At 52.2% G+C, this 14,049-nt stretch overlaps 1 protein-coding gene across 1 annotated transcript; it reads right to left on the bottom strand.

Moving 5' to 3' along the window:
* Positions 1 to 6,811: 6,811 nt before the first annotated feature.
* APLN (apelin) lies at positions 6,812 to 13,990 on the bottom strand. The gene is made up of 3 exons (XM_008055355.1): positions 13,924 to 13,990; positions 7,787 to 7,958; positions 6,812 to 7,081 (listed from the first exon to the last, which is right to left on the bottom strand). Exons 1-2 carry the CDS (start codon positions 13,988 to 13,990, stop codon positions 7,792 to 7,794), a joined length of 234 nt encoding a protein of 77 aa, XP_008053546.1. The 3' UTR covers positions 6,812 to 7,081; positions 7,787 to 7,791.
* Positions 13,991 to 14,049: the final 59 nt, after the last annotated feature.

The following is a 14,049-nucleotide window of genomic DNA, read 5'->3' as shown; positions in this document are numbered from 1 at the left end:
AGGCTGAGGCAGAAGGATCTCCTGAACCCAGCAGGTCAAGGCTGCAGTGGCCATGAGCGTGCCACTGCACTCCAGCCTGGGTAACAGAGTGAGACTCCAACTCAAAAAAATTAAAAAATAAAGGGTCTCAAAGTACTGAATGACCTCCCAGGCTCCTGTCGGCTCTCACCTTCTAGTATTCTAGGATTCGATGTCTGAGGTAAGCAGATCAGAGATTGTTGTCTTATGAAAATAGATGATGGGAAACTGGGAACCCCCAAAAGATGAACTGACCTGCCTGGGGTCACACACCAGTTACTGGCCAAGCTGGGTTTAGGATCCAGAGCTCAGAACCTCGAGTTTCACATGACAGACCTAGCTCAACAACAGCCTGCCCATTCTTTAATACCTAGGGAAGACCAGAAAGCATTTGGTTTGCACAATGATGGAAGTATGAAATGAAGGTTTCAGCAGCTCTTGGAGGTAAGAGAAGCTTGTACAAACCCACATAACCCAGTGGCGGCCATCCTCATTGGCTTAGGGTCCCATTTTCGTTCCATATGCTCCCAGACCTCCTCTCTAGGCCCCTGTGGCAAGCCCTGAATTACCTCCAGAAGGAAAACTGAAGTATCCCCCCACACTGTTCGTTGGGGCCCTGATAAAGCCCTATTCACAAGCAAGTGCTTCACACCCGCCACTCAGGTGGCCAGGGCAGGTGAGGAGGCTGAGGCCCAAAGAGGGCCAAGGAACGACTTTGCTAAGCTCTCCAGGAAGCGCTGGGCAGAAGCAGATTCAGGACTGGAACCCAGGTTTCTGAGTGCCTGGCTTTGTATAGAAAGGAACCCTGAGGGCCAGGCAGGTCTCCTGGAGCAGGTGATCAGGTGCTAATGATGAACACGTAACACCTCTGGAGAGGCCTTCTGGGCTGCTGCCCAAGCTAAGGTGGCTACAGGGAGAATGCTGAAGGCCTAATTTGTCCCTGGGGAGACACTTTGGGTTGTCTAGGAAACTGGAGGTTTCCAGTGAACTGAGACACACAGAGAGTGGAAAAGCAGACCCCTATCAGGATCATGGCAGCTGTCATAGTCTGTTTTCTGTTGTTATAACAGAAGACCACAGACTGGGTAATTTAGTTTTTAAAAAAACGTTTGTTTGGCTCACAGTTCTGGAGGCCAGAAAGTCCAAAAGCATGGTACTGGCATCTTGTGAGGGCCTTCTTGCTGTATCATAATATGACTGAAGGCTTCACAGCATGAGAGAACAAGAGTGTGCCACCTCAGGTCTCTCTTCCTCTTCTTATAAAGCCACCAGTCCCATCATGGGTGCCCCACCCTGATGACCTCACCTAATCCTAATTTCCTCCCAAAGGTCCCGCCTTCAAATATCATTAACATATAAATTTGGGGATTAAGTTTCCAGCACATGAAATCCGGGTGGCACATTCAAACCATAGCAGTAACTCACTTGAGCTGAGGATAGCCCCAGGTTTGAGGTTTGGCTCACCAATTAGGGGGTCTGTGAATTTGAACAAGTGACTTGACACCTCTGAGCCTGTTTCCCCATTTATAAACTGGGGATACTGATGGCTGCCCTGTCTGCTTCTCAGGGTCAGAGTGAGGCTTAGCAGAGAGAACAGCTCCCACTTAATGAGCTCATAACATGGGCTGGGCACAGTGCCAAACACTCTACCTGCATCATCATGGTCAATCCTGACCACAGTGCTGTAAAGGAGGTAGCAGTATCCTGCCCAATGCGGAAACCTGGGCTCATCCAGATCAGGACTCTTGCTTCAAGGTCACACAGATGAGTAAATGATGGTGCCAGGACTTGAACCCTGATCTGACTCCAGACTTCCCCTTTCGCAGAAAGCACTTTGTTAGTATGATTAGTACAGAGGCCATCTCGTAACCAGTTCCCTTAATTCTAGACCTTGCTGCAGGCTGTAAGTCTTCCCCCTCGGGCCCCAGGTGAGGGATCAAGGGCTAAGTTGAAGGGCTCGCTGGTGCTTCATTTGAGACAGGGTTGGGCAAACCGTAGCCTGCCACCTGTTTTTATAAATAAAGTTGTGTTGAAACACAACCATGCCCATTGGTTTACTTATTGTCTGCTTTTGCACAGCAGCAGACTTGAGTAGTGGGATAGAGACCACATGGCCCACAAAGTCGAAAATGCTATCTAGCCCTTTGCAGGGAATAAAGTTTGCTGACCTCCGATTTGAAACATTCAAGGAAGTGTCCAGGATGTGACTCCGGCCTTAGACTGGAGTCCCAGACAGCAACAAGGGGAGTCCCTTGCTGGGCTCCTTCTCTGAGCCACTACATAAGAAAAACTGGCTTTTCAAAGGAGCCTTGGAGAAACCCTCCTTTTGAGGGTTCCAACAAAATGCTGGCTGAACCAGTAGCCCTTCTTAACCCAGGAGAGGAAGGTATTGTATAAATCTTCTCCACCATCTTTTTTGGCAGTTAGCTGGTACAGGCTCACTCCGGTCAGAAAGAAACTCCGGATTGAGAAATTTCAGTTGAATAACCCTTCGGCCTGAAAAAAAATAGGAAATGGCCAGGCCCCGTGGTTCCCTCAGCATCAGGGGAGCCCAGCCCGGACCTGGGGTGCCTAGTCAGCCAGGGCTTGTGGGAGAGTCTGAAATGTTAGATTTCAAAGCAGCCATGGCTCATTTTACATCACACCTGGGGTCCTGAAAAGCCGTGTGTGGTCTGAGTGTGTTTGCCTCTCTAATCACTGTCATTTCAGAGGCTGCCTAATTTCCGGATGGATTTGAAGGAGTGTCGTTTTTCAGGATCTCTACCCCTACCCCTCAACCTCTTGATCCAGGACCTCCTGTCCAGAAACAATCAGTTAAGTGAACTTTTATTTCTTTTTCTAGAGTTCTGCATTTTGATATTGCTAAAGCAAGGCAATCTATATGCCTTGCTCCTTTTGGTTTGAGTCTAATTACCTTTTCTAAACAATTTATTTTTATTTTGAGTCAGAGTCTCACTCTGTTACTCAGGCTGAAGTGCAGTGGCACGATCACGGCTCACCACAGCCTTGACCTCTTGAGCTCAGGTGATCCTTCTGCCTCAGCCTCCCTAGTAGATGAGATTACAGGTGCTCGTCACTATGTCTGGCTAATTTTTTAAACATTTTTTGTAGAGACGAGGTCTCAGTATGTTGCTCAGACTGGTCTTGTACTCCTGGGCTCAAGCAATTCTCCCGCCTCAGCCTCCCAAAGTTCTGGGATTACAGGTGTGAGCCACCACACCCTGCCGAGTCTAATTATCTTTATAGAGGTCACCAGGTTCCCCCTGCCTCATCCCCTGCCCCAAGGAAGTCAGACTTGCATCTACTCGCTAGTATCCAGTTGACTACATATGCCCCATGGACTCTAGTGGCTGCTTCCCCTTCCTTGTTCCTACCTCAACTGCCCACCATTCTCCCACCAACTTATCCAAATGCTATTGGGCCTTCTAGGGCCAGTTTTAGTCACTCCGTCTCCCTGAGTTTTCCCTGATTCCTCTAGTCCACACCACGCTGTCTTGTACTCCAAATTCCTATTGCACTTACTAAGAATACCAAACACATTTTATACTTCATTCTTCTCCCTAGGACCTTCTGAAGTGATGTAGAAAGAATGCGCACTCTAGAATTTGAAGACCAGATTCGAGATTCACTTTCTAACACCTCTCGGAGCCTGTTTCCTCATTTGTAAAACGAGGATGGTGGTCTGTGCAGCCCCGTTGTAAAATGAGTTAATATGTTTAAAGAGCTTTATAAGCTTTTACAGGGCTGCACACTTATGGGTCAGTATTAAGTTGTTCTGCCTCCCTTCCCCATCCCTTTTCCTTGGTTTCATGTGAAATTAGAATTTGGGGGTCATTAAGGAGGTTGCAGACCAATCAGCATAAAGCCAGCCCACCCAAAACCTCTGCCTAAAACCAGTTACTCTGATGACCAGTTTGCCTAAAATCAAACTAGTAACTTTAAAATAAGGCATTTTGCACCAGTTTTCCTAAAAGGCACTTCCAATGTAACGTTGCGTTTTTAGATCACTGTCACAATTTGCAGTATTTTATCAATGATATTGTTTTGTATGCTTTTGGGTGACTTTTTCTATTTTATCTCCTATTGAGCAGTTTTATGACTTTTCAGCGAGTTTGTCTGAAGACCCTTTCTTTAAAATTGTATATTTCTAGCACTAAATACTTGTCAAATCTATAGAATTTCCCACAAGATTTATCAAGTGAACCTGATTTGATCACTCCTGTCTCCTTCTGGCTGGGTTTTGCTCTGCATTGTGTATGCCTGTGTGCACCTAACGGGGTTATTAACCAAATTAGCGTGTACCCAATGTTCCTTTCAGTTCTGCAAGATATTGGCATTTTCACAACAAGCATGAAGTGAGACTGATGGGGCAGAATTGTATTGAACTCCTTGCATTTTATTTTTCAGGCTATCTCATTCATCAAGCAACTCTACTTTGTGAAACATAAAATGATACATACAAAGTCATTACCAAATGTATTTATTGCTGAAAAAATAACATTTTTCAAGAAAGGCAAACTGGCTTAAAAAGTCCTGAAAGTGTTCAAAAGTAGACAAAATAGAAGAAAACACCCACCAAGGTTACAAAACAACTTTGAGTAGAGGTTCCACATTTAATTAGCATGTTCTTAAATAAATTGCTTTCTAAAAATCCTTTAAATGACACAGCCAAGAAAATAATAATAAGACACCCAAACAGATGCCCAAAAACGTAAACGTGGTCTAGATTGTATGTGAACCAGTCATTAAGCATAGGAATTCCTTTTATGAGCTTGTGGCAAATCAGATAGAGGCCAGTTGACCTAAAACCGATTTGGGATACAGGCACTTACCTCCCTGCACGTGTAATATGTGGGCACGGGCCAACCAAGGCCCTCAGGGGAAAGGAACGCCCCTCCTGAACATGACCTCCAAGAGTAAGGGCGAACTGTCAGCTTTTAACTGTTTATTATAAAGTCATATTTACACAGAACAATCTTTACAAACACAGTGAACACAATTAAGGGAAAGGGACAATTTCCTAATGAAAAGGGCCTTAATATCTTTGTATAAATTAGTATAAGAATCATACACAACCACTTTAAATAAGGCAGTGCCCCCCTCCCCCGGCCCAGCCACTACCCTCCTCTGCCCGGTATCTCCCAACTAGCTCAGCCGTTCCCCCTTTTTCTCCTTCTCCGTGGGGCTGGGCTTGTCTACAGGTCATAGTAGGCTGGCCAAACAGGAGCTATAGAAAGGAGGAGGGAGGAGAAGGCCTGGTCCCTGATGGGGGCATCAATGGCAGAGAGACTTTATGGACACTGGCCATCCCCACTCCAAACCTGAGGGATGAGGGTGAGGCTGGCTCCCAGCCCGACTCCCCAGGGCGGGCTCGAAGCCACAGCAACAGCAGCAGCAGCAGCAGTAGCGTTAGCAGCAGCAGAAGTAGGGGACTTGGGGGAGGCGGACAGGCAAACACTGCGGTTACTGTGGGACTTGGGGGGCCCTGACTCCCCCTGCCCTCACTCACATAGGTGGGCATCAGGCTCTTGTCTTCCCTTTCCTCCCTCCTGGGGGGTCTCTAAGAAGGAAGTCTGCTCAGGCAAAAGGCAAGCTCTTCAGGGAAGGGCTGGTGAAGGCCCCTCATGGAAGCTGAGGCCCCCTGGTAGTGCTATCCTGCCTGCATTTCCTCTTATCTTTCTTTCCTTGAGGTTCTCCCCTCTCTTCCTCCTGCCTTTCCTTCCTTCTGTCCCACCCACCTTCTTCTCCACTCCCCACCTATCTCAAAGAAAGGCCCCCCGGAAAGAAGGTCCAGTCAACAGGAAGGGAAGGCCATTGAGTTCAATTATTGAAGGCTACCTCTGACTCCTGAAAACCACCACTGGGGTCTGAGCAGTAGTCTCAGTGCCTGAGCACCCCTGTGACAGTACCGGGGCTGAGAATGCTGCAGGGATAGGGGCAGCTGGGGGAGTAGGGATGGCAGGGGAAGGACAGAGAGGTGGGAGCAGCTCCGTCCCCATGTTCCCATGAAGGGCAGTTCATAGCCAGCTCTCCTGTCCTGCCCTTCCCAGTCACCCCTAGCCCCAAGCTTGGGGAAAGGCACTTCATTTGCTTTGAAAATATATCCTCAAGAGGGAAGAGGACACCATAAGGTGGGAGTTTGAGACCTGGTGAGAGTTTGGAGACCTGGTCCCAATCCTGGCTCTGTAGTGACCCCGGAGTAGGTCACTTCCCTCTCTGGGCTCTGTGTTTTTGCAGGCATTTGCATAAGAAGGCTGCACTAAGTGATCTCCAAGGGTCCTTGGCTCTGATATTCTATGGTTCTTGGCAAAAACAACCCTCCTACTTGGCTTTTACTCCTGGGAGGGTATAAAGCCATGTCAAGCCCAGCGCCCTCCCTTCCTGGCCTGGAGCTTGACCTAGCTGGTGGGAAGGGTAGGAAGAAGGGAGTAGTAGGAGACATAGTAAGGCAAGAAACGTGACAAAGGACTTCATGGGCCCCTGCCCTTGGCCTCTTCCTTAACCGAGCAAACACCAGGGTATGGAAAAGGCCCCCAGCAACCCTGAATGGATCTCAGCACCCAGCCCCTCTAACTAGAGTCTCTCATTGTTCACCTCTGTGTTCCTCTCTGGAGGCCAGGTGAGGAGCCCAACTGACAAGGGAACACAAGATCTGCTGGAGCCCATGGAAGAAGGGAGTGTTTCCACCCAGCACCCAGGGCGGGCATGAGGAAGGAAGGGCCAGGTGAAGGACTGGGGCATTATATGGGAGAGGCAAGAGCTAGAGTAGAGGGCTGGGGAAAAGGAGAACAGTAAGGAAGGTCTTCCAGGGCAGTGTCTCCAAAGTCAGTCCAGGGAGGAGCCAGGAAGATGGAATGGATCCTTGCGAAAGAAGGGGAAATCATCCGAACTCGGGCCGGGAGCACGCCATTCGGGGAAGCTGGTGGGTGACAAGAGCTGGGCCATCAGCGGCTAGAACAGGTGTGAGATGAAAGCTGAATGGGTGTGCGAGCTCCAGAGAAGCAGATCAATCTATGGAGTAGAGAGAACCGCAGGAAGTGGGCACACAAGGGACCCTTCAGTCCTAAAGAGACAAAAATGACAAGAGAGAGGTCAGTGATGTGTCCTCGGTCAAAGGAACCCCTTAAGAAAGGAGAGGAGACAGCTTTCATATCCCCTACTCCCTAGCCCTGAACCCAAAGCCCAAGGCCTCTGAATTGGTGCCACCCTGTCCCTGCTGCAGTGGGAAAGAAAGAAGTCAGGCCTCAGGGACCGGCTTTGGCTTGCTCTCTCTGCTGTCACCTTGGTTTTTCCCTTCTTCCCACAACTCTGGACAACCTCGGCCATAACTGTCCCCCTGCTCTCTCTCGATACCCTCCAAGGCTCTCTGTCTCTGTCCCCTTCTCTGGTGACAATCTACACTGGACACTCATAAGCTTGCCCTTGGGTACCCCTCCCCAGACATCTAGAATTCTCTAATTAAGCCAGCCTGCCCAATCCCAGGCAGCAGGGTGGAAGGGAACCAGCACCCAACTCTTGGGGAGTCAGAAGATTGGCCCTAAGTGTCAAGCCCTTCTCTGGGCTTTAGTCTCTTCCTCTGTAAAATGAAAGGGCTAGCTGGGTGCTCCATAAGTTCTCTATCAGATCTAAGCCCCTTTGTGTGTGTGGTGCCAGGACTGCTTGGTGTGTGGTGCTTGTCCTGCCAGTGATGAGGAGCAGTGTCATCTAGCTTCTAGGCTGTTCCTCCTCCTCCCTTTTAGCACTGCCCACTGACCAGAGGCTCAAGTACCTGCTTCAGAAAGGCATGGGGCCCTTATAAGAGAGGCGGGGCCTCTGGCGACGGAATTTCCTCCGACCTCCCTGCCAGGGCCCTGGTCCATTCCTCGACCCTCTGGGCTGCACCAGGTGGCGGACATTGCCCTCCTCCAGCCCCTTCCCATCAGGAGACTGCACCAGGGGCCCTGCAAGAAGGAGAAAGCCGTTGAGTAAGGAAAACTGATGAAAGCGGGCAGGAGGCCGCAGACCTCAGGCCTATGGGAGGGGCCACCCCTCCATGAGGTGGCGCTCCTCAAGGCTTTTCTTTAGTTTTTCTTTTCCATCTTGGGGCGGAAATTTGCGATTTGTACACTGTCCAGGGGCCAACGGAACCCACTATTCACATCTTGCCATTGATGTAGCTGATTTTATGACCTTTTGACAGTTACATCATGTTTCTGACAGGCACAAACGGGTTTTGTCTTTGGAACGTCATGGGGTGGGGTGCACTTTAGAGCATCACTCCTGTACTTGCCTGGGGTGCCGGAGGCCGTAAACCCCATGGCACCCTGCGACGAGTACACTTCAAACATTTCAGACATACAACATTACAATGACCCTTCCCCACCATGTACCCATCACCTGGATTCAACAATTATCCACATATGCTTTCTTTCTTTCTTTCTTTCTTTTTTTTTTTTTTTTTTTGAGTTGGAGTCTCACTGTCGCCCAGACTGGAGTGCAGTGGCCACTCCCAGCCACCGCAACCTCGACCTGCTGGGCTCCGGTGATCCTTCCGCCTCAGCCTTCCAAGTAGCTGGAACTACAGGCGCATGCTACCACACCCGGCTAATTTTTTGATTTATTGTAGAGATGAGGTCTCACCAAGTTGCCCAGGCGGGTCTCGACCCCGCGGGCTCAGGCAATCCACTCACCTCGGCCTCCCAAGGCGTGGGATTACAGGCTGAGCCACCAAGCCTGGCTCACATATGCTTTCACTATTCCTTTTCTTATTCTCTTGGCTGCAATATTTTTAAGCGAATCCAGAAAATCATGTCAATGTACTCCCACATCCTTTGATATGTAGGGTGACCCACTTTTGAGTACTGGAGATCTCCTATCCCATTCAGGGCATCTCATTGGTGGTTAGGCATCTCGGGGGCTCACTCATGCTCCCAAGGCCTCCCTGTGGATGTGGCTGGGGTGGGGATCTCTGACTCAGTCTATGACCAGATTTAGAGGCCAATAAATATTGCATGCATGAATGGATGGATGAAAGAGAGCATGGCCACCTGTAGCAGCATGTCTGTGTGCCAGGATCCCTCCCCAGCAATGCCTTACTTCCTGTCATTCCCAGGTCACAACCCCATCCCGTGTCTTCCATGCCAACCCCAGCTGACTCTCTGGGACTCCTCTCTACATCTGTCCACATCTGGCTTAGAGTGGAAGCCTCCTGATGCCAGACTGAGCCTTGACAATAAAATCCAAGTGGTGCTGTGTGTCCTTGGGTGCAATGAGAGAGAAGGCACACAGGCTGGCTTTCATAAAGCCTGCATTCAAGCCAAGGAAGGCGAGCTGGCACTCTGGAGACAAGCCTGGTCACCAGCAGCAGGCAGGGTGGAGAGATGAGATGGTGCCGGGGCAGAGACGGCCGAGCAGGGTGCTTGTGCTGGCCTGCACGAATATGGCAGCGTCTAAAGCCAGTGATAATGAATACCAGTCTCCCCCTACACACACCATCCAATTTGCCTTCAGCTGTATCCTGTCCCTCGAGCCTCATTGCCATCTACCCAGGAATCCCCACCACTAACTCACAGTTTCCGTATGGCCTCCCATTGGCTGCTCGCCTCCAGTTCTACCCCCCACAGCTTCTCTTTCCCCTCCGCCCCTGCCTCCAGCACCCCCATGCTCTGGTTCCTTCCTTGGCTGCTTGGCTTTTGCAAGTCCGCCTCTGCTTGCACACAATTTCCAGGCATTTATCCTCCTCTCGGGCCAAAAGTAGGAGGGATTGGTCCTTAGGGCCCTCTCCGCCCCGGCTCCCGCACCTGCCCACTCACACCCACGCACACGCATGTTCTCTAACCCTCCACCCTCCTCCCCCAAGAAAAATCACCAGGATCATGAGGACCCTGCTGTTGACTAGGGTCCTTTGGTTAACTCGCTGCCCCTTCTTAATGGTCAGAACTCATCCCATAAACTCATAACCTATACACATTAAAAGAAAAAGTATATTAGCGCTTTGGAATGATAGGTATGGACAGGACAAGAGGACTGCTTCTGTCTGACTGTCATAGAACTGCCCTCTTGGTGCCATCTGCAAGGGTTGGGGAGGGAGAGGAGGGAAAGACCTTCACTAGGTGCCCCCACCCCAGCTGCTTCAGCTTCTGCCGAGTTTTGGGGTCCCCTCATCCTGTCAGCTGAGGGTGGTTCTGAATGATGATGGAATCAGCACCAGGGACATACTAGAGATCGTAAGGTCTGTGATGAGGGTGTGGCCAGGCATAAAGCAGGACCCTAACGGCCTTGTGAAGTGAGCCATGTAAAGCTTTGGTTCTCACTTCCATGCCTTCTATTACTGGGGGTGGGGTAGAGGTGGGGCAGTGGCACAGGCCATTACACCCCTGGGAGTTTAGTAGGCGTGGCAAAGAGTGCCAGGATGGAGAGGGGATCATCTCCCTGTGCCGAGAGTGTTTGTGGCAGTCAGGAAGGAAGGACTAAGGATGAAAAGCCCTAAGTGGGGGCAGGCCATAAGAGAGGATGGGGAGCAGGGATGTTGGCTCTGACGCTGGCCAGGAAGATGTCTAGACTCTAGGCCTGCAGAGAAGAGCGGCACTGAGCTGCTGAGCACTCAGCCAGGCTCTGGAGAGCAGTCACCCAGCAGCCCCGTCCTCTTGCATCCCTCCCTTTGGGTGGGGGGCTCATTGTCCTCTGTGTCCGGAAGTCTGCCGTCTCCTCCTGCACTCCTGGGCCCATCACCCACCCATTTCCTACTTTCGATACTGAGTCTGGCTCACCATCAGATAAGCTGACACCTGAAACCCTGGCTTTATCCTGTCCAAAGGGACAAATTAGAGGCTATTGATTCTCACCACTGCAGAGGTTCTGACTGCACAAAAGAATTCTCTCTTTAGAAACAGGGGCCACCCCCAATGCGCTTAAATATTTTCTTCCGACTCATTTGCTACTTAAAGAGAGGCTGGAGCAATCCCACAAAGAATCTCAAGCCTAGAGGAATGGGAGCCATTGCTCTCTGAAGTGCCATGAGCAACGAAGCTGCAGCATCTCCACACTGAGAACCACGGCCAGGGGAGGACAGGATTTGACTTTCATGCAACCTGAACTCCAACCTGGCCAACACACAAAGAGGTACGTGCGACTTTTCAGGAACATGCCAGCTTCACCAGGAATGATGCATCTGTTCTTCCTTTCACAGCCTGACTGGTCTTGTGACTGTTTTAAAAGCCCAAACGTGTGCTCTGGTGGGGACCCCACTGGTGGTGCACCCCCGCCCCCATTGCTCTGTGGTCCTGCATGTATCTTTGTCTGCCCACCACCCTCTCCCCCGAGCCCCCGGCCCATCAATCACCTTCTCCAGTGCCCTGTGCTATCTCCCAGTGCCAGCTCTGCTGCTCTGGGACACATGCTCTGATGGCCTGGCCCTCTGTTCACTTGCATTAATCTTTCCCTGGTGTGAGGCCTGGTTCAGGTTACATGCGTGCTTAGCGCTTAGGATTGGGGATGGAGTGGAGATGCCCCCTCCCTGAACAGGAGGGGTACAGTAAGGGTGTCCTCACACTACCAATGTGACTGCAGGCTCTGAGCTGGGGCTGCAGAGGAGGAGAGAGAGAGAGCTGCTCAGACAAGGACCAAAAGACACTTGGCCTTGGCCCAGGAGCCCTCAGACTCAGAAGAGCAAAGTGTATCCCAGGTCAGGAGGCAGTAGATGAGTACATGTGGTGGTGGTGGTGGGAGTGAGGGTGGCATGGAGGGTGTGGAGGAGTGAACATTCCAAGTCAGGACAGAATGTGAAGAGGAAGCATGGTTTTCAAGCTCGGAGCTTTGACTGGGGACTCCAGCTGGCGAATGCATGCAAGTCAAGGTGGTTCTGGGCCCCCTGTTTCGAGCCCAGGACAGGAAGCAGGAAGAGCAGGGTATGTGTACCTGGACCCTTGGCTGGTGGCCACCTCCAGGGAGATGCCCCTCCTTAGCTTCAGGAGCGGTCAGGGGTGGAGAAGGCAGTGGAAGCCTTGGAAGGTTCCAGTGCTGGGCTTAAGCAAAATGTGAGGGCAATGACTTTACCCAAATCAGGGTGCACAGATGACCGAATGAAGAAGGGTCAATGAAAGCAAGCAGTGACCAGTTCTGGACCAGACGCACATGGTGTTCTGGCAGCCTGGCCAATTTCCCTTCCTTGAAACCAGCTCCCCCCTTTACCAGTACTTCCCTAACAGCTGGGCCCCAAGAGGGTGCCAGTGGTAACCTGTGGGCCTGTTTTAAGGGTTTCCCTATAGCCTCTGGGGGAAGCACCAGGTATGCAGACCCAGAGGCCTCACCTTCCTCTAGGACACCCTCTCTGCACCCACTCAGTTCCTTCCCCGATGGCCCCACCTTGGGCTATTTGCCTGTGGTGGTATCGTGCGAGTGTCGTACCCCACCAATGACACCAGACAGTAGGCTCCTGTCGGGCAGGTCCATGTGGTGTCTTTCAGTCATATCTCTTGCTCCCTTTTCTCTGTTGCCTGCCTGACAGAAGTTCCTGAGGAAAATGCCTGCTCCCTCCTTACCATGGAGTTGGCTGACTTGGTGCTCGCGTTTTGAAGAGAGAGACCATTGGCCAGCTACCTGGAGGCAGGAGGTGCCAGACCCAACCAATGCTCCTTCCTGAGAAGTCAGGCAATGCTCCCAGGGCCAGAGCAGGGCCAAATAGCAACAGCAGAGAAAGGAGGTGGTCTAAGACGAGAGGCAGGCTGAACTGGCCAGGTCCTTCCGAGGCTCCTGGGCTGCATGCCATCTTCCTGTTCTGGAGGGTTTGGAACCAAGTAGGGCCCTGTGTCCTTCCTCCAGGAAACGTGCTGCCCTGCCTGCTCCTTCTTTCTTGCTCCCACCTCCCTGTTACTTCAGCCCTGGCACTGGCATTAGTCCACCTGGTATTGGCCTTCCCCTTCTGTGGTGCCAGGCAGGCAGCAGTGACAGCCAGATCACAGGACTGTGGCAGCTGGAGGTAGGAGCTGGCAGTCCCAGGAGACACTGACGCACAGAGGACAGGCAGCCTGGGATGGGGCTACTGGGTCGTGGGTGGGGACCAGGCTGGGGGTGGGCAAGGGAGCATTAGTGCCAAGTATTGCCAGGTGAGGGTGAAAGGACTCCCCTTCCCTGAGTTGCAGGGAGGGGTCAGGTCAGGTGCGTGTTTCTTCCTTTGGTGCCTGGAGACAGGGGAACTAAGGTGAAGTGTGTCATAGGGGAGGCTGGAGCCAGGGCATAGGAAAACCAAGTCCCTGGGGTGGAATGGAGGCTATGAGGAGGGTGTGCTGTGCAGGGGAAGAGACAAGCCAGGACCTTGGGGTAAGGGAGGAGAAGACTGGCCTGGCTGGCTGGCCTGGCCAGCTAGCGCGGAGGAGACTGCCTCAGTTCACACGCAGGCTGAAAGAAGCAGCAGCTGGGCTCCACGCCACCGCCTCTGCGCACTCCAGCCTATGCAACAAGTGTCACGTCTACATGTTGGTACATCTTCCTGGGTGGCCTGCAGCACCTAACCTCCAGGGACCAGAAGAACGTCAATGCAGGAATCCGGCCCACCCGGCTCTGGTCAGTTTCCTTCATTGATCCACGAGGGGAGCAGACGTCTCCCCCACACACACATACACACACTCCCACCACGTGGGGTCCAGTGCCAGGGACATGGGGCGAACGCCTGTGGTCCTGAACTCCTCGGACTTCGAAAGGGCCGTCAGGAGGGGCAAGGCGCCAATCAAGTGATGCCTAGGACCACGCTAAGTCCCCCAGGGGAAGCTCCCCCTGGCCCGGGATGCGTTGTCCAGGGCTGCAGCTGGCGCGTGGCTGCTTCTGCATGGCTTACGCCGGGCACCCAGGGAGGCTGGGAGAGCATGAGTGGGGCGGAGGGCAGGGAGCGCGCCGGCCGCAGCCCGGGCAAGCGGGAGGGCACGCACTCACCTCCACACACCGCTGTCAAGGAGAGCCAGAGCAGCAGGAGCGCCTGCACGCACAGCCTCAGATTCATGCTGCCTCTCGGGCCGCCGCGGCCCTGGCGAGCCGGCGGGAGGGCGGAGTGGCCGGGCG

Source organism: Carlito syrichta, unplaced genomic scaffold (genome assembly GCF_000164805.1).
Source record: "Carlito syrichta isolate Samal-C Ts95f unplaced genomic scaffold, Tarsius_syrichta-2.0.1 Scaffold301828, whole genome shotgun sequence".
NCBI classification, from domain to species: domain Eukaryota; kingdom Metazoa; phylum Chordata; class Mammalia; order Primates; family Tarsiidae; genus Carlito; species Carlito syrichta.
This window is presented reverse-complemented; position numbering and strand designations above follow the sequence as displayed.

What these genes read in the sequence shown, in the direction of transcription:
- APLN (XM_008055355.1), bottom strand. Translation starts at nt 13,990, where the DNA reads ATGAATCTGAGGCTGTGCGTGCAGGCGCTCCTGCTGCTCTGGCTCTCC. An exon ending in CTTGACAGCGGTGTGTGGAG is followed by an intron (nt 7,959 to 13,923) that starts GTGAGTGCGTGC and finishes TCCTTCTTGCAG; the next exon opens with GGCCCCTGGTGCAGTCTCCT.